This window comes from Chenopodium quinoa, unplaced genomic scaffold, assembly GCF_001683475.1.
Source record: "Chenopodium quinoa cultivar QQ74 unplaced genomic scaffold, ASM168347v1, whole genome shotgun sequence".
In the NCBI taxonomy this organism is placed as follows: Eukaryota; Viridiplantae; Streptophyta; class Magnoliopsida; order Caryophyllales; family Amaranthaceae; genus Chenopodium; species Chenopodium quinoa.
The window spans coordinates 478,154-504,876 of record NW_018745533.1 but is presented as its reverse complement, the minus strand read 5'-3'; the positions used below and the strand labels follow the sequence as shown (position 1 = coordinate 504,876).

At 36.6% G+C, this 26,723-nt stretch overlaps 5 protein-coding genes across 5 annotated transcripts; 3 read left to right on the top strand and 2 right to left on the bottom strand.

Annotated features, from left to right (window-relative positions):
- Positions 1–586: 586 nt before the first annotated feature.
- Positions 587–4,771, top strand: LOC110715783 (replication protein A 70 kDa DNA-binding subunit A-like). The gene is made up of 2 exons (XM_021894397.1): positions 587–1,226; positions 2,849–4,771. Exons 1-2 carry the CDS (start codon positions 967–969, stop codon positions 4,458–4,460), a joined length of 1,872 nt encoding a protein of 623 aa, XP_021750089.1. The 5' UTR covers positions 587–966; the 3' UTR covers positions 4,461–4,771.
- Positions 4,772–5,239: 468 nt separating this feature from the next.
- Positions 5,240–8,514, bottom strand: LOC110715935 (mechanosensitive ion channel protein 10-like). The gene is made up of 6 exons (XM_021894552.1): positions 7,111–8,514; positions 6,892–7,015; positions 6,466–6,759; positions 6,176–6,378; positions 5,660–6,013; positions 5,240–5,579 (listed from the first exon to the last, which is right to left on the bottom strand). Exons 1-5 carry the CDS (start codon positions 8,298–8,300, stop codon positions 5,749–5,751), a joined length of 2,076 nt encoding a protein of 691 aa, XP_021750244.1. The 5' UTR covers positions 8,301–8,514; the 3' UTR covers positions 5,240–5,579; positions 5,660–5,748.
- A 1,880-nt stretch (positions 8,515–10,394) lies between these two features.
- LOC110715927 (mechanosensitive ion channel protein 10-like) lies at positions 10,395–14,868 on the bottom strand. The gene is made up of 7 exons (XM_021894545.1): positions 14,573–14,868; positions 12,990–14,488; positions 12,774–12,897; positions 12,304–12,597; positions 12,011–12,213; positions 11,571–11,863; positions 10,395–10,749 (listed from the first exon to the last, which is right to left on the bottom strand). The coding sequence occupies exons 2-6, from the start codon at positions 14,318–14,320 to the stop codon at positions 11,590–11,592; spliced, it is 2,226 nt and encodes a 741-aa protein (XP_021750237.1). The 5' UTR covers positions 14,321–14,488; positions 14,573–14,868; the 3' UTR covers positions 10,395–10,749; positions 11,571–11,589.
- A 6,860-nt stretch (positions 14,869–21,728) lies between these two features.
- LOC110715855 (serine/threonine-protein phosphatase 7 long form homolog) lies at positions 21,729–23,834 on the top strand. Its single transcript, XM_021894474.1, has 5 exons — positions 21,729–21,965; positions 22,637–22,734; positions 22,813–23,469; positions 23,560–23,698; positions 23,774–23,834. Exons 2-5 carry the CDS (start codon positions 22,642–22,644, stop codon positions 23,791–23,793), a joined length of 909 nt encoding a protein of 302 aa, XP_021750166.1. The 5' UTR covers positions 21,729–21,965; positions 22,637–22,641; the 3' UTR covers positions 23,794–23,834.
- Positions 23,834–25,487, top strand: LOC110715856 (serine/threonine-protein phosphatase 7 long form homolog). Its single transcript, XM_021894475.1, has 3 exons — positions 23,834–23,861; positions 23,959–24,393; positions 24,475–25,487. Exons 2-3 carry the CDS (start codon positions 23,998–24,000, stop codon positions 24,877–24,879), a joined length of 801 nt encoding a protein of 266 aa, XP_021750167.1. The 5' UTR covers positions 23,834–23,861; positions 23,959–23,997; the 3' UTR covers positions 24,880–25,487.
- Positions 25,488–26,723: the final 1,236 nt, after the last annotated feature.

The following is a 26,723-nucleotide window of genomic DNA, read 5'->3' as shown; positions in this document are numbered from 1 at the left end:
AAAAGTAGAGAATGAATGAGATTTGTTGCTGATGAGAATTGAACCTTACACTTCAAGGATGCAAGGTGACCTTGTGCCATTGGTCTATTTAGGGGTGTCCATTCGGTTTCGATTTGGATTTAGCCCAAATCCAATCCTATCCGAAATAAATTTTGGTTTTTAATTTTCAGATCCAATCCGATCCGAATTCCTTACCAAATCCAATCCGAATTATAATTCGGTTATTTGGATCCAATTCGAAAATTCGAATTAAAATACGTTGCTATTTTTTTTTTGGGTCTAATGCGATTATCAAAATAAAATTCAATTCTTGAAAGTAGTAGTACATGATTTTAACAAGTAGTGAAACATACAGTACGAGTATTTATTTTTTTATTTTTTTTTTTTGTTTTGTAAAATAACGCTTTCATAATTTGATTATTCCGATTTTTTGGATCCGAATAACGTCAATCCAATCCGATCCGAAAATAAGAATTTCAAAAAAATTCAATCCAATCCAATTTAATCCGATTTAAAATTAGATCCGATTTGAATTGATACTCAATTTAATTTGGATTGAATTGCGGTTTTTATCCGAATAATGGACACCCCTAGACCTATTGCACCAAGAGGTCCCCCTCAATTAAATTGCCCTAAAAGAGTAGAACAGTCCTTCACTCCTTCATAAGTTCACGGGTTACGTGCCTACGTCTTTAATTTAAAAACTTCCAATACAAGAATCTTTGCTTTTCAGTTCTTCCTCCTATTTTTCAACATTCACCCGCCATTTCAAAACCCTAACCTCTATCCACCATTAACGTTCATTCATCCTTCTTCAATTCTCCCAATTTTTCCAGAAATCTCAATTCACCTTCATAATTATCAGAAAAATACTCTTTCATCTCCAACAATTCCTCTTTTTCTTCATCCGAAAATCTGTACAACATTATCAAAATTCAAATCAAATCAAATCAAAGCGTCGAAAAAATGCCGATTAATCTGACGAAAAATTCTCTTTCAGCAATAATGGATGGCGATATCAACTCCAAACCACTGGTTCAGGTGTTGGACATCAAGCTCATTAATTCTAACCAGGAACGGTACCGTATTCTCTTATCCGACGCCGTTTCGACTCAGCAGGCGATGATTGCGACTCAGCTTAACGGCCGTGTTAAGTCTGGTGAAGTTCGTAAAGGTTCCGTCATTCAATTGATTGAGTACATTTGTAGCGCCGTCCAAAATCGCAAGTATGTTTTTGATTAATTTTCTCAGAAATTTTAATGGCGTTATATTTCAATGGTTATTAGTAGTAATTTTGTGAAAATGATGTGATTATGCATAATTTGATGTTATTTTGGTATATTTTACTGAAAATGGCGCTTTAGTTGTAATTTTGGTTAGCATTGAGGTATTCAATAGCTTGCAAAGAGGTATAGTTCTGGAATTTGTGTTTTATGATGTTAACTTTTGGAGATTTGGAGCTGAAGAATTTTGGTAAGTGATTATTGTTTTAACCGGATTGTTGGAGAAGAGTGAAGTAACTGTTTGTCGATTTGGAGAGGTAATGAGATACGAGGTAATAAGGTTGAAGGTGTTGCTTGTGATACATTGGTGATATTGAGTCGGAGTTGTGGTCGACGGATAAATGTGTTTTGATTGGTGTCTTTCTGTCCTAAAGAACGAGAGAAAACGAGAGAGGGAGATGGAGATGGAGGGGAAGAGTGTGTTTCTGTTTTTTGTATATGCATATGATTTCTATAATCATTGTGTAATCTTGATGGTGTTGATATAAGTGTGCAAAATGCTTGCGGAGGAGAATAACACAGGTCAATAAGTTATGCTAATGATGTGACGTTTTGCATCCTGTAGGAGATAATTTGTTGTGTAATTATTCGGTTATTCCTCTGTAGTGTCATAGAGAATGTCAGTTTCGGTTTTGGAATTGAAAGTTAAGGCAATGCATATTGCATAAGCTTCGTAAGTATCCTTGGGCATTTCATTAAGCAGTTATGGAGTTCTATTGGTAGAGCTTGTGTGTGTAGTTGAATCAGAGTAATTTTAGTAATTCACAATTTCACACATCCTGTTAATATTGCACAAAATTTCTGATACTTTTAAAGCAGACCTAACGAAATTGGTGGCATTCTTTTCATTGCTGTTGGCTTATGTAGTGATTTTATCAGAAGAACATGAGTGATAGAAGTTTGAACACTTTACGGCATCCTTGACAAGTTGACAATTTAATTCACTGTGATTTACAATACTTGGGCATGCTTCATGTTGTCTGAGATTTCTGATACTTTTAGGCAGACCCAAATAAAATAGTGGCGTTCTTTTTATTGCTGTTGGCTTATCTAGTGATTTAATCAGAAGAACATGAGTAGTAATTGAACTTTACTAGCGTCCTTGACAATTTAATTCACTGTGATTTACAATACGGCCCTGTTTGGTTTGATGTAAAAGGTTTTCATGGAAAATGACTTTTCCATTTTTTTTCCATTTTCCTTTGTTTGGTTTCTTAAAGGGTGGAAAACAATTTTTCCAAGGGTGGAAAATTCATCCTTAATGATGGAAAACATTTTCCTTCCCAAAACAAGGGAAGCCACATTTTCCTCTCTCTCCCTTACCTCCTTTTTTACTTCCCTCTCATTCATCCTTACATTTTCACTCTTAGTTTTTATTTTTTTTTGGATATTTCTTGTATGCAACCAAACAAAGGAAAACTAATTTGCAATTGTGTTTTTCCTTGAAAATATGTTTTTCATGAAAACTAATTTTCCATTGAAAATGTTTTACATTAAACCAAACGGGGCCTACGTGTGCATGCTTCTTGTTGGGTAAGAACTTATAAGGGCCATATTTTCTGCAGGATTATTGTCGTATTGAACATGGAAACTATTATTCCTGATTGTGGTATAATAGGGAACCCAGTGATGCCCTCTGGAGCTGATTCTTCTGTTGGAAATGCATTGCCTAATAATAATGTTGCTAATCCTGTCAGAGGAAGCAATACAAACGTGGCCACACTAAGTAACAATAACAATGCACAAAACTTCCGACCGACTATTCAGCCTGCATACCAGCCACCCCCTAATTATAAAAATCATGGCCCTGTTGTGAAGAATGAGGCACCAGCACGTATACTACCAATTGCTGCATTAAATCCTTATCAAGGGCGTTGGGCTATTAAAGCAAGAGTCACAGCTAAAGGAGATCTTCGCCGTTATAACAATGCTAAAGGTGATGGGAAGGTGTTTTCCTTTGATCTCCTTGATTCAGACGGGAGTGAGATTCGTGTTACATGCTTTAATGCAGTTGTTGACCGCTTTTATGATGTTATTGAGGTTGGGAAGGTTTATATGATCTCAAAGGGTACCTTAAAACCTGCACAAAAGAACTTCAATCATCTGAAGAATGAGTGGGAGATTTTTCTGGAAGCAACTTCTACTGTTGATCTTTGCCCAGATGAAGATGTTTCCATACCCAAACAACAGTTTAACTTCCGACCTATTAGCGAAATTGAGGGTGCAGAAAACAATTCCATTTTAGACATTATTGGTGTTGTGATATCTGTTAATCCTTCAGTCCCCATTATGAGGAAGAATGGGATGGAAACACAGAGAAGAAATTTAAATTTGAAAGACATGTCAGGCAGAAGCGTTGAGCTAACCCTATGGGGAGACTTCTGCAACCGAGAAGGTCAGGAGCTGCAAGAATTGGTTGATTCTGGGTACTTTCCCGTCTTAGCTGTGAAGGCTGCAAAGGTCAATGACTTCAGCGGAAAATCTGTTGGTACAATTTCTTCAACCCAGCTTTTTATTAACCCCGATATTCCTGAAGCTCAGCGTTTGAATGAGTGGTTTCATCGAGGGGGAAAGGATTGTGCTGCCCACTCTATCTCTAGAGATGTTATGCCTCTTGGAGGAAAGAATGAGGTTCGCAAAACCATTTTACAGATCAAGGATGAGGGTCTTGGAAGGTCAGAAAAGCCGGACTGGGTTACAGTTAAGGCAACATTATCATTTATAAAAACAGATAACTTTTGTTACACAGCCTGTCCATTGATGATTGGTGATAGACAGTGCAGTAAGAAAGTCACAAAGTCGGGAAACACAAGATGGGTATGTGATCGATGCAATCAAGAATTTGAGGAGTGTGATTATCGCTATTTGCTACAAGCACAAATACAGGATCATTCAGGCGTGACCTGGGTAACTGCTTTTCAAGAAGCAGGGGAAGAAATCTTAGGCTGCTCTGCTAAAGAGCTGTACACTTTAAAATCCGAAGAGCAAGATGAAATGTTTGCTGAGGCTATTCGCAGTAAGATCTTTGTTCCATTCCTTTTCAAGCTTAAGATAAAAGAGGAAACTTTTGGTGAAGAGCAGAGAGTAAAAACAACAGTAATTAGAGCTGATAGAGTGGACTTTGCAGCTGAAAGCAGGTTTTTGATTGATATGATCATGAAGCAACGCAGACGATGAATATCAAGTTGTTAAGAGTTCTGAATTTAATCTCTAGTGAAAAGTGAGACAATTTGCAACTGCTGATTCGATTCTGTTAGGTATTTTGTAGATGTTATATAAGCGGATTAAACTTGCCAGCATCTAGTTGTAAGAAACAGGTGCACTAGTGTAATAGAGAAGATCTACTTTAAATTTGTGTTGGTTAATTGTGGATATAGCGAGAATATGACTACAGACATTTATATGTATGCTTGTAGATGTTTGGTACATCTTTTTTCCCCCTGTACCCTCTCTTTACTCATTTATCAAAGCAAAAATGAATTGGATCATCGTGATTCCTACCCGATTCACTGCAGACAGAAAATTTCTATTTAGTTTAATGTTGCTTTCCTTGCTGAAATGATTTGTTTGTGTTTGTCTGTTGACAGAAAATTTCTATTTAGCATAATTGCTGATATGATTTGTTTGTGTTAGTCTGTTGATATGATATGTTTCGCTATCTGTACTACAGCAAGTATATTTCTATTGGGTATATTACAAACTTCTTATTTATTCCTGATCTTACCCCTTCTTTTTCTACGACATGGTATCCTGGGATTATTCGCGTGAATGGCCAGTCTAAGCTTAGCAATCAAATCAAGATTCCGTGTGTTCAGACTGTGCTCTCTTGCTGTGGCCAAAGCTTTGGCTTGACATAGTAATTCTTTCTTCATAAATACATGGATGATTTCAGGAAATTTTGTCATAATAACAGATGGTCAAATTTCCTTTTAAACTTCAAATTCTGTCAAGTAAATCTCAAGCAGTAATACAAACTACGAAGTACAAACCAAGGAGCTGAGCCATTATAAGCTCGGTCTGGACTTCAAAGCTAATCAAGCTGTCTCAAGCATAGTAAATTGAGGAGGAAATGCAGAAAATACATAGAGGCTAAAACCTAACCACGAAATTGGATTTGAAAATACTCAGCGTCTATATAAACATGCAACAAATATTTTGTATTACATTTGCACTATTTGCAGCACAAATTTTTACACTTATTCTTGAGTGATAAGAAGGAAGCTTCAAACAATCATATTTAACCCTTTTGTACAGAAAGTCACACTTGATTGTGCACCGTTAAACCTGTGAAAAAATCTGCAAGAAAAAACCAATCAGTCCGCCATAGGAAACAATGGAGAATCAGCATGCATAGTTCCAAGTATATAATGTCTTACAGTGCACACAGCCTGTAGATTCACCAGCAGAATGAGAGCACTGTAGAATGCAAGAAAACCATTAAACTTGTGTAATCAGATTTAGCCATCTAGGCATTGGAAGCAGATGCAGGCGACCCAACATAGGTTACACGAACATCCTGAGGCAGAAGGTGATATGTAATTCCTAATTCCTCGAAAGCTTTTTTCAATTCCAGAACAAGATCAGAAGCTCTGCTGTTTTTCTCTGCAATGTTCTGGAAGTTAATAGTGTGAGTTACAAAAAGAGCCATCTTAATCTTGTTCATGTCCACAATGTCGATCAACTGCACGCTATGACATGGTCTCCAGTGCTGTGGTTTACTTTCTATATACCTGATCAATCACAAAAGTATGCTGAAATGAGCAGTCATCTCAATGACAAAGACACAAGCGGAAAGAAGAACAAATTACAGAAAGCGTTAAACATAGATGCAACATGGCTTCAGCGTAATGTGGGTGTGTATCTGTCCTGTGCAAAAAGTTCTGACAACTTACGACTTAATTCTATCCTTCAGAGCAGCAATGGCCTCGACTGTAGTGGAGAAGTTAATTGCAAACTCCACTGAGTCATTCATTTCTGGGCTCCGATAGAAATTGCTGATAGGTTTGGTTGCTAAAACAGTATTTGGATAGGATATTTTTTCATTATCATATCTCAAGAAGATTGTGTTCAAAATGTTCATCTCTTCAACAACCATCTGTCAGAAAACATCAACTGATTAACAAATGAAAGAAATCTAGCTACAGAATGTAACATGATAAAATATTATGCATTTCTATGTTACCTGAACACCATCAATCACACAACGGTCACCTACATCGAATGGATGCATTACAAATACAAATATGATTGCCTCAAACACATTCTTGAAGGCATTGCCAAACATAAATGTAGCGAGCAAGAGCTGACTTGTAACAAACACAAGTATTTTGGTGGTCAAAAATCCCATCACAAGAGTCCACACAATAGCTATAACAATCAACACCACGCTTGAAGCTAAAATATTCAATTCATCCACAGCTGTTTTAGTATCATCTAATGAATGAGCAAGTGATTTACGCTCCATGTAAGCAGTAACCTGCAACCGGAAAATACTGTGTAAGATTATATCAATATTACTTGATCAAAACCTTTACAGCTTTATATAGCAGACTTTTTGTTGGACAAAAGAACAAAATTAACCAAATGTTCTCCAAATTCAGAGACTTACCACCCATTTCTCCAAGGCAGACTCCTTGATCTTTCCAGTTTCAATATATCCATCAATTAAAGGAAGTACTTGGTTTAATTCACCAATTTTTAAGAAACGCAAGAGATCTTCCTCTTCAATATACCTAGTTACACAAAATGATAAAACATTTATTTAGAGTGACTTTACCAAGGTACTATATTATTATACTCAAAAACCGCCATAAGGTGATAATCTTACTCATAACCAGGTTTTGCAACATTGTTGAAGATTTTGGAAGCAGCAAATTTTGCTCGCCATTCACTCTTGATCTCTTTACTTAGCTCACCGATGCCATCAACTTCACCCAAGTCAAGGAAACCGGAACTAATAGACAGCTTTGTTCTCCTTACGAGTTTGATAAATCTTTTCATGTCCAATGCAGTGACATTTTCTTGGTTTAGTTGTTGAAGCTTCTCCACATTAATAACCTCTTCTGTTAACCCTTTATTATTTGTCCTTCGCTCTAAACTCAGCTGACTTAAATTTCTTGATCTGGTTACTCTTGCTCCCTTCTCCATGATTGGAGGACCAGAAAGCATTTGAAGCACATATTGATGGAATATCGATTTTTTGATTCGATCAAAGAACCTCTTGACATGGAAAGATAAAGCTAAGGTCTTGATTAATGTAGTCTTCACTAGCCACATTACCGCCCCTAATAAATTCCCGGCTATAGCTTTTGTAATGTAATGTAATACTATGGTGGCTTCTTTTGATCTGTTGCTCCCACGAATAAACAACAAAATCCACGCGAGAAGAACTGAGCTCAGCCAAAGGAAAACTTGTACACTTCTCTTCAATCCATTGGCATAATAGGGAATTTTCTTCTTGAAAAGAAGTTTTCGTTCCACCAAGTTAACAATAGCATTGATGAAATATTTTGCTATCAATCGACCACTAAACATCATTGTAAAAAGAACACACCACTTCCAAAGTTCTAAACTCCATACTGTGGTATTTTGCAAATTGTAGTCTATTAAACTAGCAATCAGCATACACATCAAGCAAACAAATACAATCCACTCCACGAAAACAAACCAACGAAATTGGTGATTCCCTTGCTTGTCAATGGACTTGTAAACATCCTCATTATTTACTTCATCTTTTCCATAGGCATTTAATGGTGAACTTTGGAAAACCGAAGTAGCATTTGGAATAGCCATACTAACTCTAGGATAAACCTGTGCCGGATTTGTATAAGGTCTGTTTGAACCCACCATATAAGTACTTTGATCAGCCAAAACTTCATCACCGGGATAAGGTGGCTCAAAGAACCTAGATTTGGAATTTGATAAGGCTGATCTAGCTAGAGCAGCACGTCTCCTGGTACGTTCATTTGGAAGTACAGGTTCAAACATGGGATTTACTATAGTAACTTCAGGATACATTTCAGTATGTATTTGAGGGATAATTTCCCCTGCTTTGGCAACTCTGCCAGTCACTTCCCTTTACTTTGTCGGATACTACTTTCTAAGCAAGAACGGATACTACAAGCCTACAACATCGACGAGAGCTGCTTTCAAAAGAACTCAATCACAAGTGCCACCAACAGCAACAATTTGGTGAAGATTCCACAAGCAGCAGGATTAGATGTACACAACCTTATCCCTACAAAAACACGAGGGCACTTTACAGAAATTTCAAACTACTACAATAGCAATAATCCATAGTCTATTACCGCGTATAATATTTATAACTTTGGTTGGTTTTTATATCAGGAGTTCGAGATGTACACAACCTTACTCCTACTAGCTCAGTTTCATCAAAGAATCATCAAACAAAATGATATAAATACACGAAGTAAGTCCAAGTAACTAACTCAAACCCAAATAAGCTTTAAGAAACAAGATAATATCTATCATGCAATATTTCCACAGACATCTAATACATAAACTTAACAGGGAATATTAAGCACAAAAGACAGAAATTACCTTTTAGCTAACATAAGCAGACAGATAGATGTCAGACCTCGAAACTCTCGATTTGCAGCTGCAGTTCCATAATCCCAACAAACATTAAATGGGATTGGATTGCAAGTTACAGTACAACTTTTTTAAAGCAACTAACTATCTGCATTGACTGAAGAAGTCAATAAGTTGTGTAATTTTTAAATAATCTCAATTTGGCGGGTGGTGAGTTTAATAGTATGAGTAGGTAAGAAGGTAATTGTGGCTTAAATTACAAAAGATTTATTCAAATATTCAATTCTATTTATGAATGTATACAGTGGCGGATCCAGGATTTCCGAGATAGTGTGACACCATCAATTATTGATCATTTGTGAAAGTACAATTTTTTTTTTCCATGTCTTGTTCATAATTAATTTCAATCCAAAAATTATATATATATATATATATATATATATATATATATATATATATATATATATATATATATATTTCACCAAATTGATTTCAATCCAAAAATAGGACACAAAAATTCATACCACAACCAAATACAGTACTTAAGAATTCAATTTTACAAGTCGAAAATAGTACAAATAACATGTTATAAACAAATGGTACAATAAAATTATTATATTGAATTAACTTTATGATTTTTAGTTAATTGATAAGCTTTATGGGGAAATATTAAAATTGGTTGTACAAATATAAGATATAAAAAGGGAAAAAAAATGATTAAAAAATTATACAAAAAAAAGTGAGATAACTTAAGAGACCAGTTATTAAATATAACTGGTCTCTTTAATGACAAAAAGAAAGTAGCGCAAAAAAATTGCGAAATGCAATAGCAGCATCAAAGAGACCTCTTATATAAATAACAGGTCTCTTTAATATTTAAAAGCTAGCAGCATCAAAGAGCTCCTATCTTAATAAGAGGTCTCTTTGATATTGTTTGTTGTTACCAATAGCAGCATCAAAGGGATCACCTATCTATAATAAGGGGTCTCTTTGATATTTTATTTTTTAAAAAAATACTGTGTCACCGGATCCACTATGACTAAAGGTGGGTCCGCCCCTGAATGTATATATGTATGACGCCAGAATTTTGTACTTTTATTACATATTTTAAAACCATTGCACTAATTTATAGAGTTTACCATATAATGTCTTCTTTTAAAAAGAGAACTTTGCACTACGTATTAAGGTGTCGTTTGGTTGGTATGAGAAATTACTTCCCATAGGAATTTGTATTTTATGGGAATTAAATTCCTACATTAAAATCATGAGAATTGTATAAAGTTGTTTGGTTGGCATGAGGGAAGTTGCAAATCATGGGAAGTTTGACTTACCTAGGGGGGTTAGGTAATTAACTTCCCATGTTTTGTGGGAAGTCATAATTCCCATGAATTTGCAATTCCCTCATTTACACTTTTTATTGTCAACCAAACAACTCATGCATTTTCAAATTCCCATGATTTTCCACTTCTCCCATTTTCTTTGTGTAACCAAACAACCCCTAATAGTTATGCGTCACAATTTAAGTATAAGACACGCAACAATTACATTGAATTTCTTTTTTGAAGGAAATTACATTGAAGATTTCATAAAACATATATATATATATATATATATTTTTTTTGTTTTGAAAAAAATGGTAATTTAAAGTACAACAATGCATAGTTGCAGGATGCCTAAATTACAAAGTATCCCCATCTTAGACGAAAATTTGGTCTGACAACATATAACTTAGAAGACTAGTTGGGCAATAGTATGTAGTATAATATTTGGAACCTAAATTTCATCATAACTGTACACTTCTTCAGGATTTGGATGTGCTACCACTTGCTCATGGGCCGATGTATCTTCACAAAATCGTATGTAACCTTCTTTGTAGTAAATTATACTTAGTCCACCGCTGAGCCTGCCAAGAGACCTATGCAAGAAAGGTTAATCAATTAGACACAAATGTAAGCAGGGAAAAGAAGTCTGTACCAACAAAATGTACACTTGAAGCTTGAACCATAGAGGCTAGCTGAAAGTATAGAACAGAGAAATGGTCTGAGTTTCTGACTACCAGCAATTCAAAACATATTTTTAAGATGTGATATGAAGAGTAGTTAGGAATTGGTATGTACAAACTCTTTCCCTCAAAGAATAATTGCTTTGTCGGAACTTCATAGCTTACAACAAAATGGGGTCCTATCTCAGACGCTAATATAGGGGTCCTAGCTCACAAATAAAAGGGTTCCTATCTCAGAGTAGTAAGGAATTGGTATGTACAAACTCTTCCCCTCACAAAAAAAAGGGGTCATATCTCAGACGCTAATATACATCCTGCAGCTTTTCGGCACAGGCCACAACATTCTGCTGTGTATAAGCTCTTAAACCCATTCCACTTCTAGCAAAATATTGATTCCTATTTTCCATAACTAACTGTTGCAATTAGCCAATTACTGAGTGTACTCCCTCTATCTGAAATCATTTTTCGAACTGTCATAATTTTTTTATTATTTATATAGGAAATGATTTTACAATAGTTCCTTCATAGAAATTGTGTTATAATTCCTCTCCACTCCATATCACCTTTTTACTGTATACATGCTTTGATTTATGCAAGGACATATTACAAATATTCAATCATAATACACAACGGAGTATTATTCTAAGACAAATGACAACTTTTTCCAGACATCCTAAAAAAGGTGTTCATTATCTAATGGTGCAGAACATGTTAAAGGCAAGAACTATACATACCAAGAGATTGAAAACTTGGTCAGTAATGGGCAAAAGAAGGAGATGCTGCCGGCCCCCCAACATGTGTAACATGCACATCCTGTGGAAGAAGATGATATATGATTCGCAACTCCTCGAAAATTTTCTTCAGCTCCAGGACAAGATCAGATCTTCTGACTCCTTTCTCTCCAATGTTCTGAAAGTTGATAGTGTGGTTGACATAAAGAACCATCTTAATCTTGTTCATATCCACAATCTCTTTCAATTGTACGCTATGGCCTAGTCGCCAGTATTCAGGTTTGTTTTCTATGTACCTGAGTCCAGTTAAAGTATGTTGAAGTAAGAACCAACCTCAAAACCAAAAAACACTAGTTTAAAGGAAATTACTGAAAAGGTTAAATATAAATGCCATGACTCGAGTTCTCCCATTTTTCTGGTGTAAGAAAGTACAGATAACTTACGATTTGATCCTAGTCTTTAGAGCAGCAATGGTATCTACTGTAGTGGAGAAGTCGATTGCAAACTCAACTGAGTCACCCATTTCAGGGCTCCGATAGAAGTTGCTGATAGGTTTGGTTGCCAAAACAGAATTTGGATAGGTAATCTTTTCATTATCATATCTTAAGAATATTGTGGTCAATATGTTCATCTCTTCAACAACCATCTGCCAAAAACGCTCAATTGGTTAGTACAAGTGAATGAGATCGAGCAGCAGAATCCAATCAAGGTCATGTAATAGGCATTTTCAGTTTACCTGAACACCATCAATCACACAACGGTCACCCACATCAAAAGGATGCATTATAAATACAAATATGATTGCTTCAAAAACAGTCTTGACGGAATTGCCAAACATAAATGCCACAAGTAGCAGTTGAGATGAGATAAAGACAAGTATTTTGGTGTCCAAAAATCCCATCATAAGATTCCACACAATAATCATAATAATCACCACCACGCCTGAAGCTATTCTATTCAACTCTTCTACAGCGGTTTTTGTATCATTTAATGAATGAGCAAGTGATTTACGCTCCAAGTAAGAATTAACCTGCAACCAACGAATTTGTAAGAATTATGTCTATAATACAAACTCAAAGTAACCATATTAACCCGCAATTTGAAGTTAATACTCTGAACTTAAGACTCGTGTCTATAATACTTAAGACTCGTGTGTGGAAGATTTCTTTCAAATAAAACAAGCATATTTCAGAATCAGTGTCTTACCACCCATTTCTTTAAAGCTGTCTTTCTGATCCTTGCTGTGTCAACAGCACCTTCAAATAAGGGAAATACTTGGTTTACTTCATCCATTTTCATAAAACGTAAGAGATCTTCTTCATCAATATACCTATGTCCACAAAATAATAAGAAGTTAGAGTAATAGTTTCAGACCGAGTTCAGAGTTTCAGAGGAGAATTGTCAGAAGGTGCATTATCTTACTTGTAGCCAGGTTTAGCAACATTTTTGAAGATCTTAAGAGCAGAAACTTTTGCTTCCCATTCACTCGTGATCTCTTTATTTTGCTCACCCGTCTCATCATCTTCATCATAATCAAGGGTATTAGATATAGTAGACAACTTTGTTCTCCTTATGACATCAATTAACCCTTTCATGGTCCAAGCAGAAACTTTATCTTGGTTTATTTTGTGAAGCTTCTCTACATTGATAACTTCTTCTTTTACCCCTGAGCTTTTTGTCATTCGTTCTAAACTTAGCTGACCACTAGTCCTTGATCTGGTCAAGCTTTGTGCCATCTCCATACATGGAGGACCGGAAAGTGTTTGAAGAACATACTGATCAAATAAAGACTCCTGAATTCGATCAAAAAACCTTTTGACATGGAATGATAAAGCTAAAAGTTTAATAAGTACAGTCTTCAGTAGCCATAGTCCGGCCCCTACTAGAAACCCAGCAATAGCCATTGTAATATAATGTAGAACTTTTTTGGTCTTCCTTGATCTGTTGTTCCCATGTGTAAACAATAAAATCCATGCTAGAAGAACAAAACTCAACCAAAGGAAAACTCGTAAACTTTTCTTTAGTCCATAAACAAAATACAGAACTTTCTTCTTAAGCAAGAGTTTTTGTTCCACCAAGTATACAAGAATGTTCATGAACCATCCTGTTACCAATCGACCACAAAATATTACTATGACAAAAACACACCATTTCCAAAGTCTTAAACTCCACAACGCGGTACCTTTCAATTGTTTGATAGTCAAGCTAGCGATTAACAAACCCATCAAGCTAATGAACACTATCCACTCCAACAAAGCAAAGAATTTCAATCTCTTACGAGATTTTTGATTCAATTGAAGGTCAATGGATTTGTAAACATCCTCATCCTCCTCTTCCTCATTTCCTAACACTGAAAAAGGTGATTTTGGGATGCTTACTGGAGTTCCTACACTAACTCTAGGAGACGCCTTAGGCGTTCTAACAGGTGTTTTTGGAACCACTAGATAAGTGGTTTCATCAACCAAAGCTTCATCACTAGGATAGGGTGGCTCAACTAATCTTGACTTAGTTTTCGACCTAGCAAGAGAAGAGCGCCTTCTCATGAGCTCAATCGGAACCTTAGGAGGTCTTTGGGGTGTCGAATTGGGGCTTAACTTAGTGATTTCAGGAGACATTGGTGTAAACATAAAATTTTTTCCTTGGTCTGACAACATAGTGCTTTGTTCTGGTGACTTACTGCTATCTGCTGCTACTCCAGCAGCAACTATAGCTAATACAACATCATTTTCATTTTGATAACTACTACCCTCCATTGTAACAGCTACTCAGAATCAAATATACACAATCACCCAGAATAAACAGACTAATGTAAACAATTACCCAAATACATGTTTTTCTTTACTAGGAATAAACAGAGTTTCAGTAAATTACAAACCTCCAAGAATAACCAATTCTGCTCATTCTATCATTCCCAAAATCACCTGACAAAAAAACATTCTAATATCAGAACTTTTTTGCAATCATCAACATAAATTAAATGCTATATAAGTGCAACTTTGACTAACCTGAAAGTTGTTACTTCCAAATTTGGAGGAACATGGTTTTTCTAGCAAAACATTTTCTGGGTATGAAATTCAATTTGCATATTTGGTAAGAAAAATCTTGAGCAGCAACTATATAATATAATTTGGGAAATATTTTAAAGAATGTGAAAATGGCGGTGGGTATATACTGGGTACTAGTGGACATTGGCTAAAATGCTAATACGTCAGAATTAAACTACCAAACTATTAATTTAGTAAGCTCATGGAACGTGTGATAGAATACTGTACTTGAGTTATCAAATTCAAATTCATATGATAAGATTATAAAATATGTATTTCAATTTTCAACCCCTTTTTATTGTATTTAATTAGTCAACAAACAACAACACCTACTCTTCTGGGTGGCTAAATAATGTCCAGCTAAGTGTAGCTATCACCATTTTTATCATTACTCTTAGTGAGATTGAGACCAGGGTCTTGTGTAGCAATGTGGGTCTTGTGAAAAAAGCACAACACGGCTCGGAGTAGGTACACAATGTAAAGTTAATACGTTATTGTACATATCGGGCTGTGCCACATTTTTTTACAGAAAAGTACAACATGGCCCAACTCGACATAACACACAAAAATAAGTGAACATTTTTTTAAAAGCATGCAAGCATTACATTACACCACCCTTCCACAAGTCATGAGTTGGGCACAAAACACCTTTAGGTGTAGGTCGGAGGAGACAATTAGGTTTCATTTTTCAAACCTTAAAAGTGTAGGTTAAATTATTTTTGGGTGAGATCAAAACACAAGTTTATAAAATAACACACATTAAACATACTAGAAGGTGCTACAGCCTATATTCCGAATATTCATCAATTATGTACTTTTTTAAGCTTCCTCCCCCTTGATTCCTTCCTCTCTCAAAATGAAGCATACTAGAGGGTGCTACAGCATGCACAAAGGGAGTTAAACCCCAACTTGTAAAACACAAAGGAAGCTAGCTAGTAATACCTCTAAGAGATGAACAGATTTAGCCAGAAGCATAGATGACTTGAGTTCCCTAAAAGAACTTACTCCATAATAAATTCAGATCATAAAGTCGTTCAATTGAAGGTTATTGAAATTCAGTTACTTTTGATAATATCATCAAAGGAAAAAACCATGTAAAAAGAGTGTGCAATTAAACAATGGTCTCATTTCATCTATAAAAGAATTACGGAGTAGTTCCTATATAAAGTCATAGTTTTCATGAGTTTATTTCCAAAACAGAATTCCCAAGACATAAAAATTCCCAAGTCCCAAGTACATTTGATTGGCAGCATAATTTTTGTGATTTCCCTGTAACTTAATGAGAATAACCAAAATAAAGTTTCTACACTTTTTAATACTTTGTTTATCACTCCGAATCCACATGTCACCAAACTTGACACGTGGGCACGGGTATGTAACTTAAGTATACTTTCCATAACATGGCCGTGTTCAACAGTTCTAGCCTAGTCTGAGTAACATAGCTCATTTGGTAGCTGAACTTGGTTCGTTCCAGTGAACATATACAAAGTACACACTATGCCTGTCAAACTCATTTTCTGCAAAAATGCTCACTTTTGATGGATACCATGTTACTTAGACCATGTAGTTCACCTCAGGTGCTAGTGTCTTACCTTAACACTCGGACATGGATAGGCAATTTAGACTTAATCTTGGCCAAACTCACGGAAAATTGTCACATACAAAATAGCCAAGTTAGACACTTATACCCACTTTGGACATGGGTTTTCGAGGTTGGAAATATACTCCATTTACAGTATATAAATTGAATAATTTATCAATTTTACATAGTAAACACAACAGAATGCAAGTCATTCTGCTACGGATTACTGCATTGATCAAAATTATTAAAATTTAAAAACAACCCATATTGCCATATCAAATTAAAAATTGGAGTATCATATAATCTTTAATCAATTTTTGGAAACTCCAAGTTATTAACTTTCAACTCACAAAAAGAACAAATTATATCTAACTTATGATAGAATGGAATGACGATACACATAATATTCAAAAACAATTAAGCAAACCTTCTGAATTTCTGAGTCAGGCATGGTTGAAAGGGAGATGAAGATTCAGGGTTTTTAGGAAAAGAGTATATTCAGATTCGAACCCCAAACCACAGTAAAACATTTCATTCTAAGAGTGCATTCTATTCACTTGATTTTTACTTATCTTATATTATCTGAACTTTTTTTGATCTTATAAAAAATTATTAGAACTTAATTTAGTTATAAATTAAACTTGGGTAGCCATAGTTAACCCTTATCACAACTTATTTAAACATATGCCTTGAAATAAGTGGAAATGAGGTGAACAAAACTGAGCCTAAGTGATACTTCCTCCATTTCTTTATCACAAATTTTTGTATGTGGCTGGCCACAGGGTGTGGCTAGCCACAATTTTATTAATTTTTTTTTAAAATACCACAACTCTTCTCTCTCTTCTTTTCTTATCTTCTTCTCCAAGCCAAACCACACATCACCAACAATCATATCTCTACTCCACCCATTTTCTCTCTCCTCTTTTCTTAGCTTCTTCTTCAAACCAAACCACACATCACCAACAACTATATCTCTACTCCACTCAATTTTCTCTCTCGTCTTTGCCAAATTGTTGTAATTAAAGCCCGAAATTGTAGAAATTGGGTGTTAAATTGCTGTGAAAAATTGTGATTAATTATCCTTAAGATCATCAACAACATTTGAAGTAGTGACATCGATGAGAACTAAAGAAATGTGAGCTCGTTTTCTTCGTGGAATCTTAGATCGAACATTCTACGTCAAAAATTGTAGGGTGTTACTAGTTTGGTCAAGGGTACTGTAGGGAATTATAGGTACTACGCAGCGGAAATAATCATGAATCATATTCATATAGCACCTAATCAAGGATCTCATGCATAACACATAAAGAGTAAGAATAATACCTTTGAAGCGTGATTCCACAAGTGATCGAACAAGAACAATAAGGAGAACAAGAACCCCACGTGTGATTCCTCTACTTAGTCCACAAGCACGGATTAAACCTCCACTAATGCTAGTTAGTTGTGACTGAACACTTCAATCAACCTTCAACGGAGATCCGAGACACGAACACACCACAACACCACCCACGCGCCACCACACGCGCCACCCACAAGGGAGGGCCGTACGGACAGGGAGGAGAGAGAGAGGGCCGAGTAGAGAGAGAGTTAGGGTTTGGGATGCTTGGTTACTTGTGTAACAATTTACTGTATGTCAATTGTTATGTATATCATACAACCCTAGGCATGGTTTATATTTATAGATCATATCTAGAAATAAAACCATGTCAAGTCCAAAACTCATTAGACTCTTCTAATTATCCAAGCCCAAATATCAATGTGGTATGTCATGAACTCATGAGGCCCAATAATAGACCTCTAACTTGTTTAACCCAGTACTCTTATGTGTGACCTTGTAGGGTCCATTCTATAAGGCTTTAGGCCATTAAGCTAGCCCAAAGATCAATTGTCATATCTATCACCAAACATTGACGACCCTATAGAATGAACTTATTATCTCCATAATAGTGATCCTTGATATATCTAGTAATTGCACTTATCGAAGACATAACTCCTTCAATCTCCCGCTTGTCTGAGACAAGTGCGCAATATTCAAATTCCTTAAGTCAATGTGTGTCGATTTGATAATATGATTGCATCTCATGTCGTGATCATATTAGTCTACAAATCTTTTCTTGAAATACTGAGTGAGATTCACAGAACAAATGATTACTATGTAATGCATTTGAGCACGACCATGCATTTTCTGAATTCTCCCTCTTTAAGGGGCCAAGACACATTCCTAATTAAATAGGTAGACTCAATTCAATCTTGTGGCAACCAAAGCTCCCACTCAACTCATGAAGCAACCGGGAAACACCCTTTATAATCCCCAGTTACAACTGGACGTTTGAATGTACCACAGTTAAATCAATCATTGAATGAAATCAATGTTCCACTCATGTCAAAGGAATCCACTAATATATCCGGAAGCTCTATACTTGAACTTCAAAGTAGGTCAGTAGTTCGATCATGCATCATTCATGCATATCCATGTGATTGACCGAGCTTCACTACGCTCCTATAGCCCATGAAACTGCGCTATCCAATCAATCTTACATGCTAGTCCATGAATTGAAATCATTTATGTCCAGTTTAACGATTCCGAACTAGGAACTTAAATAATATATGAATTTAGTTCACCTGTGGGGTTTCATTCACCAGGTCATCAACCTGATAAGCCCATCAATTCATAATTATTTTGGACATTTTATTTAATCTTGAAACCACGATTAAATAAGATTGAAACTTTGTTTCAATTGATAAACATAATTCTGCAAATGAATGTATTACACATGTAACTTGTTTTTCCCCAAAAACAAATACGACTTCTAATCACATCATTTGCCTCAATCCAATTTCATTAGCATGTTTCTCATGCTTTGGAAATGGAAGGGGTTTATTAAGTAGAGTTCATGAGACATTCTCATAAACATGAACTTTGCAATTTCTAAATCTTATAATCATTTTCATCTCCATACACTAAGAATTTTCCTTCGCCCTTTCGCAAGGAACTCTGGAATTTCTAATTTGTATTCCAACATTATATTGGATTTTGATAGAAATCTATCATCACTTGTTCTAAAACGTGTGAATCAAATAGACGAGTATAGTCCACGACATGCATGATGCATCCTTTGCATATTGCATGAGGATCATCATTCAACCCCTTAATTTCATCAATCTTTCTCAAAGTATTGAATCATTAAGCAATGTGCCATGTTACATGGGATGGAAACTCCTTTCAATATAATGTTGAACCTTATACGAATCTTATCAATATAAACTTCTTAACCAAACTCAAACATCAATCAAAACCTATCTCTATAGATTTTGAATCCCAAATGTACTCATCATTCTCTTCAAGGTTTTTCATACAAAATGCACTACCCACCACTTGACTCTTCAAGTAATGAATAATTTGCTCTTTATACTAGACCAAGAAGACTTCATAGCTCCCACTAAACATCTTGTACACACAAGACCTTTTCTTCATTTTACGAGAACATCAAACGATTTAATTTACTCACAAAATTAAGAACACTAACTCCATGATGCTATGCATCCCTAGGATTATTGGATCTTCAAACTTTTGATTGTATCATATACAAATCTTCTTTCATGAACAATTTCAATAAAGTGTTTTGAAGTCCATCTACCAAATCTTATAAGGTAGTAATCACTAAAATATCTTTAATAGATCTTTGCAACATGACTAATATAAAGTTTTCATCGTAGCCATACTATGAATTAGTTGAATCCTTTAATAAGTCTTTGCTTTAGTTAGAAAACCTTTTTCTTTCTTGTCTGTTTTGCTTATAATGGGTCTCACCCAATTAGGCAAATTATTCAAGTGTCATACACTTGCTTACAGATTTAGAATCTATTTCAGATTTCCTGGTTTTTAAACCACTTGGAGTCATAACTTGTCAAATCATATTTATTACTTGCATAATCATCATGTTCCAAAATGAATATTTTAGAACTCTTAATCAATATGAAATCATATTTCTTTGACTAAGTTTTACATATGCTAGTCATCATTGTGGGTTTTGATGCAACAATTGAAACTTATACAACAACTTTGTTTAGTTTCAATGAGAAACGACAATTGAGGATGTGCACTTGGAATGTACTACCTTCGACACATGGTTATTATTCCCATTACACTTAATGAGACTATGCGTTGTCACTTGTAACATGAGGTGAATCATGCTCATATTGTTGCTTTGATTCGATTACTTCTCAAATTTCTTCAAGATTTTCGAATTCACTTTTCTTGAACTCTTTCAAGGCTCTCGAACTTTTCAAGATTTTTGTAGTTTGTTTAGTTTTGTAGCTCTTCTTAAAAGTATATCCCTTGAACAATGGTTGGAAGATAGGTAATTTTCATCCATTATCAAAATATATCTTATATAGATTGATAGCTCCCTTCATAAACACTTCACAAGGTTTTCTTTCGGAGTTTGTTGTAAAACGATTTCACAACTCTTGGATGTTCATCAAGGTCTTGGCTTAAATTTTCATTATTACGATCATATCACGATATTTTGAATGTGTTGCCAAGTATATGTCTTGACTTAAATTTTCACAATTACAATCATATTGTAATGTAATCATTATCTTGTCAAGTTGATACTGAACTTCATACTGAACATTTTGAACTTTTCAAAATTTTCACTCTTATGCTTCAACTAAGTACAAGTAGTGATCGTATCATAAATGAAGTTTCATTGTCCGTCTCTAGCCTTTCAACCTTTGGTTTTCTTACATCAATATGTATTCGACCTTGAGTTCACATCATCATTTCTCTAAATGGTGATTTTGTCAAAATTTCAAATTAGAATGATAATTACATATATCAATGGATTCATCATCTAATGATATTGAAAGTCCATCCCTTTGGATCTTTCGTATGCAATGTTCATTTTTGTTCGAATTATTTGACATTTTAGAGACAATTCATTTATAGAAATGGTTCAATTATTTCTATCATATAGAACTTTGAACCTATTTAGCAACTCAAAACACATTATGACTCAATGAAGCATAGAATAACATTTATTCCACATTTTTGAATCTTTGATGCTTAGTCATTACTAACATTGAATGGTATTTTGATAATGGCAAGAATGAATAACATTTATTTAATTCTAGGGACGTTTTACCAAATTGAGCTTTAAACGGAAACTATTTACGAAAATGGTTGCGTGGCAAAACTATTTACCAAACTAAGCTTCCAGCATAAAACGCTGTCCGAGACAGCGTTTTATGCTCTGGTATTTTTTAAAAAAATATTCAGTTGGTAAAACGCTGTCTCGGACAGCGTTTTTACCTTTTGTATTTTTTTAAAAAAAATTATTAACAATTGTATGTTGAACATAAAACGCTGTCTCAGACAGCGCTTTATGTACTACATACAACGCTTTACCTTCTGTATTTTTTTAAATTCAGTAGGGCATAAAACGCTGTCTCGGACAGCGTTTTATCCTTGGGTTTTTTTTAAAAAAAATTCAATGGGTAAAACGCTGTCCGAGACAGCGTTTTTTTTTTTTTTTTTAAATGAAACGCTGTCCGGGACAGCGTTTCATGGCCATATATCAGCATGTTCACTTCAGCAGAATGCGCAAGAACTCAACCTCAACCTCAACGCTTTCCCTCCTCCCTCTCACACTAAACCACGACCGTACTCAAACACCCGCATTGCCGCCGCCGCCCACCCTTGCGCCACCGCTGCTGCCGCCACCTTGCTGCTGCCCTCCTCCCTCTCACACTCACTCACTCAATTTCGTGGTTAGCCCTAAACTGAATTTAGTGTAATTGCATAGTTATTGTGGTTAATTATTGTGAATTGTATGTAATTGCTCTTACTTGTTGTTAATTCATGTCAATTGCCTGTAATTGTTGCTAATTATTAATGAAAATGTGGTACATTGTTGATAATTATTGATGGTGATGTGGTACATTGTTATTGAAATTGTTCATGACATTGGTGAAGTTGATGATGGTGAAAATGTTGAAGTTGTTAATGGTTGAAATTGGTGAGAAGAGATGAAATTGTTGAAATTATTGAAATAGTTTAGGTTGAAATTGTTGAAATAATTCAAAGTTCATGAAATTGTTGAAATTGGTGAAGTTGTTGAAAGTGAAGTTGTTATAGGTGAGAAGAGTCTTATTTCAGTGTTGATAATTTACCTCGCTCTAGATTTCGATAATCCTAAAATGTGTTTTGGTTATGTAGAATATGGCGTCACAAAATGTAGTTTTGTTATGCCGGTGGGGAGGAGAAATTCTGTTTGATGGACCCCGGGTCGAGTATAGTGGGGGAAATATGGAACCACTAACACTAGAACCGAACATGACTATGAATGATTTGATAACATTTGGAACATTTGATCGTTAACATTTTGGTTAATTGCTAATGCGTTAACTCTGTTGGGATTTGTTAAATTGCATGTGAACAGATACGATGGACGGTGAAGATCGTACGCCTGGACCCGTTGACCCTTCTGTGCTTACACTACAGGGCACACACCGCAGCGTTGCCGTATGGGATCAGACGGTAATATTGCATTTGTTTGTTCATGGACTACAGCTTGTTGAGTGTATATGGTATATGATCTTAATTTCTTTCTAACAGGTTGATCCGGCAAAGCAGCTCGTTTGCAGGCATTACACCACCAGGTTCATGGTGGGGTGGGGAATCGATCCTCGCGTTTTGGCGTACGTCGAGTTTGTCGGTTTAGGTGGTTTTCACCGTATGGCGTATAGGGAGATCGATCGAGCGCTTGTCACTGCGCTCGCGGAGAGGTGGAGACAGGAGACGCACTCCTTCCACCTACCTGTTGGTGAGACGACCGTTACGTTACGGGACGTGGCGATTCTTACGCGCCTTCCAGTACATGGGTCTGCGGTGACAGGACACGCGTTAGTCGATCCCGTCGGTTTGGTTGGTTGGGTACTTGGTGTCCAGCCAGGTCCCGCCGATATTAGGGGATCCGGGTTGAGGACCGGCTGGGTCCGTGAGACTTTCCGTGAGCTACCACCAGGGGCTGATGACGCCCAGGTTCAGAGATACGCCCGGGCGTACTTGTTCTTCCTCATCTCGGGCGTGTTGTTCGGGAATAAGAGCGGGAGCCATCTCCAGCTCATTTACATGCAGCTGTTGGACCACGACTGGGATCATATCCGAGGCTACAGCTGGGGTAGCGCCTGTCTGGCGACGTTGTATCGCCAGCTGTGCAGAGCATCCCACGTAGGTGCTAACGAGATTGGAGGTCCCCTGATTGTCCTCCAGGTACCTCACTTATTTCTGTACCAAAAAAACTATTTCACCACGCACTTACATATTTCATACTGAAGCTAGTTTTGTGTCTCTGTGTGCCAGTTCTGGGCTTGGGAGCATATCCATGTAGGCAGACCAGGCAGACCTGCGATACACCGTCGGGGGAGCAGGACCAGGACGACCAGTACCAGGCGTACGATGCTCCCCCGCTCCCTACACCGGATGAGGCATATGGTTGCAGGTTCGATACAACTTTCATTGAGTTAGGCTTTATTTAATGCGCGGGGTTGTTAACTGAAACATTGTTCGATATTAGGTGGGTGGTACCCAGGCTGACACATGCTCATGCGGCGAGGGGTCTTCCGTATTACCGAAACGCCCTAGACCGACTCACCGAGGACCAGGTAACAATTTAAAATACAGTTTTAGCTTTTTTGTTTTAACATTGTACTTGTTGCGAACTAACATATTCATAATATTACTGTTGATGTGTATTTACAGGTGACATGGGACCCGTATGTACCTGACTTGGTAGATGCCATGCCTCCACATCTGCTAGACCATCAGGCGGAGTGGCGTGCTAGGGTCCCCCTGATCTGTTTCGAGGTTGTGGAGAGTCACCTGCCCGACCGAGTCATGAGGCAGTTTGGACTACGCCAGACTATCCCACAGGGGTGTGACACTAGTGTACAGCTTCACGGCATTGATCGTCGGGGAAAGGGGGAGACCAGCTGGGCGCTGGAGCATTGGCGTTTCCTTCAGCTATGGGAGCAACGGTTGGAGTTCATCGTTGGAGGTGATCTAATGCAGGGGGCTATGGATCCCGACGATCCGTACATGGTGTGGTACAGGCGTATCACACGACGCTTCATCAACCCCAGCTACGCACCACCATCCACACATTACCATCCAGCATATGACATCATTAGCGGATATGTGAGTTATTATTTTTCTACTCCTTTTCAACAATTTCCATATTTGTATGCCATAGATCTGACTGATCGATGATTACTGCAGGCGGCGGATATGGTGGCGATGGTTGATGCGCTATCAGTCTCCCTTGAGTGCGGACCCACTAGAGCCCAGGTCGAGCAGGTGCGAGATATGGGCGTCGCTACCTTACGGAGATATGGTCACGCTCATCTCGCCCACCGGCGGGACGGTCATGATGGCAACTCACAGTTCGATCTCGGCCAGAGCAGCGGTGGATGTGATCCTACGTCACCCAGACACGCAGAGGATTACAACATCCACAGTACTGCGCCCTCTGGTACCCAGGAGGACCCCTCGTCCAGTCAGCTGACTCCCCCACCGCCCCGAGACCCATTCACCACCGTCACTCATTACAGGCGGCGACGTGTCAGACGGAGGGCCGACACTCAGGAGGCAGGACCTTTACCCCGAATAAATGAGTCGGGCTAGTATTATCTGTTGTATTCCCTGTTATTTTGTGTAATGATGTACATAACACTTATGAAATTAATATAATAAATCTTTTTTGAATGACTCCGTGTGTGCTTTGAAGTTAATTTGGTGGTTGGACTGTTGTTGGGCTGTTTCGAGTTTTCTGCAGTGCTTAAAGTTGACGGAACTCCCAGAATATGGTGGTGGTACGTGGTGGGGAGTGGCGGAGTTGGTGGTCGACGGTGGTGGGGTAGGGCTGTGGAGCTGGCTGTTGTGGTGGCTGTTGGAGGACTGCAGCATGCAAGCTGTTTGCTGAAGCTTGTTTTCTGCCTGGATGCTGGTTGCTGTTTCCAGCAGAAAAGCGCTGTCTGAGACAGCGCTTTATGTTCAAGCATAAAGCGCTGTCTGAGACAGCGCTTTATGTTCAAGCATAAAGCGCTGTCTGAGACAGAGCTTTATGTTGAACATATAAAATAGTTGTAGTTGAATTTTTTTTTAAAAAAAAAACCAGGGGTAAAACGCTGTCCGAGACAGCGTTTTATGCTGGAAGCTTAGTTTGGTAAATAGTTTTGCCACGCAACCATTTTCGTAAATAGTTTCCGTTTAAAGCTCAATTTGGTAAAACGTCCTAATTCTAGCCAATAACAAGGTAAGGTGAAATATAAGTTCTACTTGTAAAGTTGCAACTTTTGCTTCTAGACTTGTAGATTCTACTTGTGAAGTAGCAACATTTGCTTCTAAACTTGTAGATTTATTTCTCTTTTAGCTATAACTTCTTCCTTTAGTTCAACCACATTGTGCAATGAGTGATCTAAACAAGACATCATATGTCCAAGAAGTAGCAATATGCTAAATCAATTTCTATAATACACTTCTTAAATTTGGAACATTTCCATTCTTTTACCTTCCAACTATATGAGGTAGTTTCTAATCAATTGGAATTGGTCCATTTAATTTGAAACATTTGTTGTTCATAACAACTTTTAGCATATAAGTAGTTTTAGGTTTGAGAAGTAGCAACTTATTTGCATTTCTTGGCCTATAACTTTTTAATGCAATCCTCATATATTCCTAAACCTTTCCCATTTGAGCCACTTAGAACACTTCTCTTAGGTTCAAAATGATGCTTTGCTTAACTACTTTAAGCACATTTCATGATTTTGCTAAGTCTATTCAATCATTATTTATAATAGAGTTTAATCAACTATTTAACTCTTATATAAAGTGGATGAAGAATAGCGTCATTTGATCAACTTTTGATCATAGAGTTTTCCAATCACTTTCTTATATTCAATCATATTGAAGATAAGAGATTTTATTGGACTTCTATACTTGTCTTTTAGAGAGTTGTACCTCCCATCTCATTGTATCCCTTGAAACACTTTTCAAAATGAAGATGTGTGGGCATTTTACTCAAAAATTTTGAATAAAACCAACCTTAGACATGTGACATGGATTTCTAAAACTTGCCTTTTAGACCCATCTTAGCAAAATTGGAATATAGTTTTATGGATTATCTTTTAACCTTTTGAGAACGTTTCTCAACTTTATTTTCAATCGAGGAGATTATATATAATAATAAAATTAGAACGACATGTTACTTAAAAGTAATCGCAAAATTCAATTATGTTTAATAAAATTTTAAAGTACCATAAGCGATTATAAAACTGGTAACTTTAAAACATTCATTCAATTTAATTGATCCCTGTTGAATAGAATGATTCCAAGATCCTTTATTTGTGCAATAATTGACCGGACTTTGGCCCTACCATCAACTATTACATTTTCAAGGTGAGTAAACTCTTTACTGATTACAACTCTTTGTAATTCTTGGTTGAATAATTGTCCATCACATGTTTAAT

Coding starts and splice junctions, on each gene's coding strand:
- LOC110715783 (XM_021894397.1), top strand. CDS start 967: ATGCCGATTAATCTGACGAAAAATTCTCTTTCAGCAATAATGGATGGC. Junction 1,227..2,848: donor AGCGCCGTCCAAAATCGCAA/GTATGTTTTTGA, acceptor TATTTTCTGCAG/GATTATTGTCGTATTGAACA.
- LOC110715935 (XM_021894552.1), bottom strand. CDS start 8,300: ATGTATCCTGAAGTTACTATAGTAAATCCCATGTTTGAACCTGTACTT. Junction 7,016..7,110: donor GTTGCAAAACCTGGTTATGA/GTAAGATTATCA, acceptor TTGTGTAACTAG/GTATATTGAAGAGGAAGATC. Junction 6,760..6,891: donor CTGCCTTGGAGAAATGGGTG/GTAAGTCTCTGA, acceptor TTCCGGTTGCAG/GTTACTGCTTACATGGAGCG.
- LOC110715927 (XM_021894545.1), bottom strand. CDS start 14,320: ATGGAGGGTAGTAGTTATCAAAATGAAAATGATGTTGTATTAGCTATA. Junction 12,898..12,989: donor GTTGCTAAACCTGGCTACAA/GTAAGATAATGC, acceptor TTGTGGACATAG/GTATATTGATGAAGAAGATC. Junction 12,598..12,773: donor CAGCTTTAAAGAAATGGGTG/GTAAGACACTGA, acceptor CGTTGGTTGCAG/GTTAATTCTTACTTGGAGCG.
- LOC110715855 (XM_021894474.1), top strand. CDS start 22,642: ATGGACGGTGAAGATCGTACGCCTGGACCCGTTGACCCTTCTGTGCTT. Junction 22,735..22,812: donor TTGCCGTATGGGATCAGACG/GTAATATTGCAT, acceptor TCTTTCTAACAG/GTTGATCCGGCAAAGCAGCT. Junction 23,699..23,773: donor GATGAGGCATATGGTTGCAG/GTTCGATACAAC, acceptor GTTCGATATTAG/GTGGGTGGTACCCAGGCTGA.
- LOC110715856 (XM_021894475.1), top strand. CDS start 23,998: ATGCCTCCACATCTGCTAGACCATCAGGCGGAGTGGCGTGCTAGGGTC. Junction 24,394..24,474: donor ATGACATCATTAGCGGATAT/GTGAGTTATTAT, acceptor TGATTACTGCAG/GCGGCGGATATGGTGGCGAT.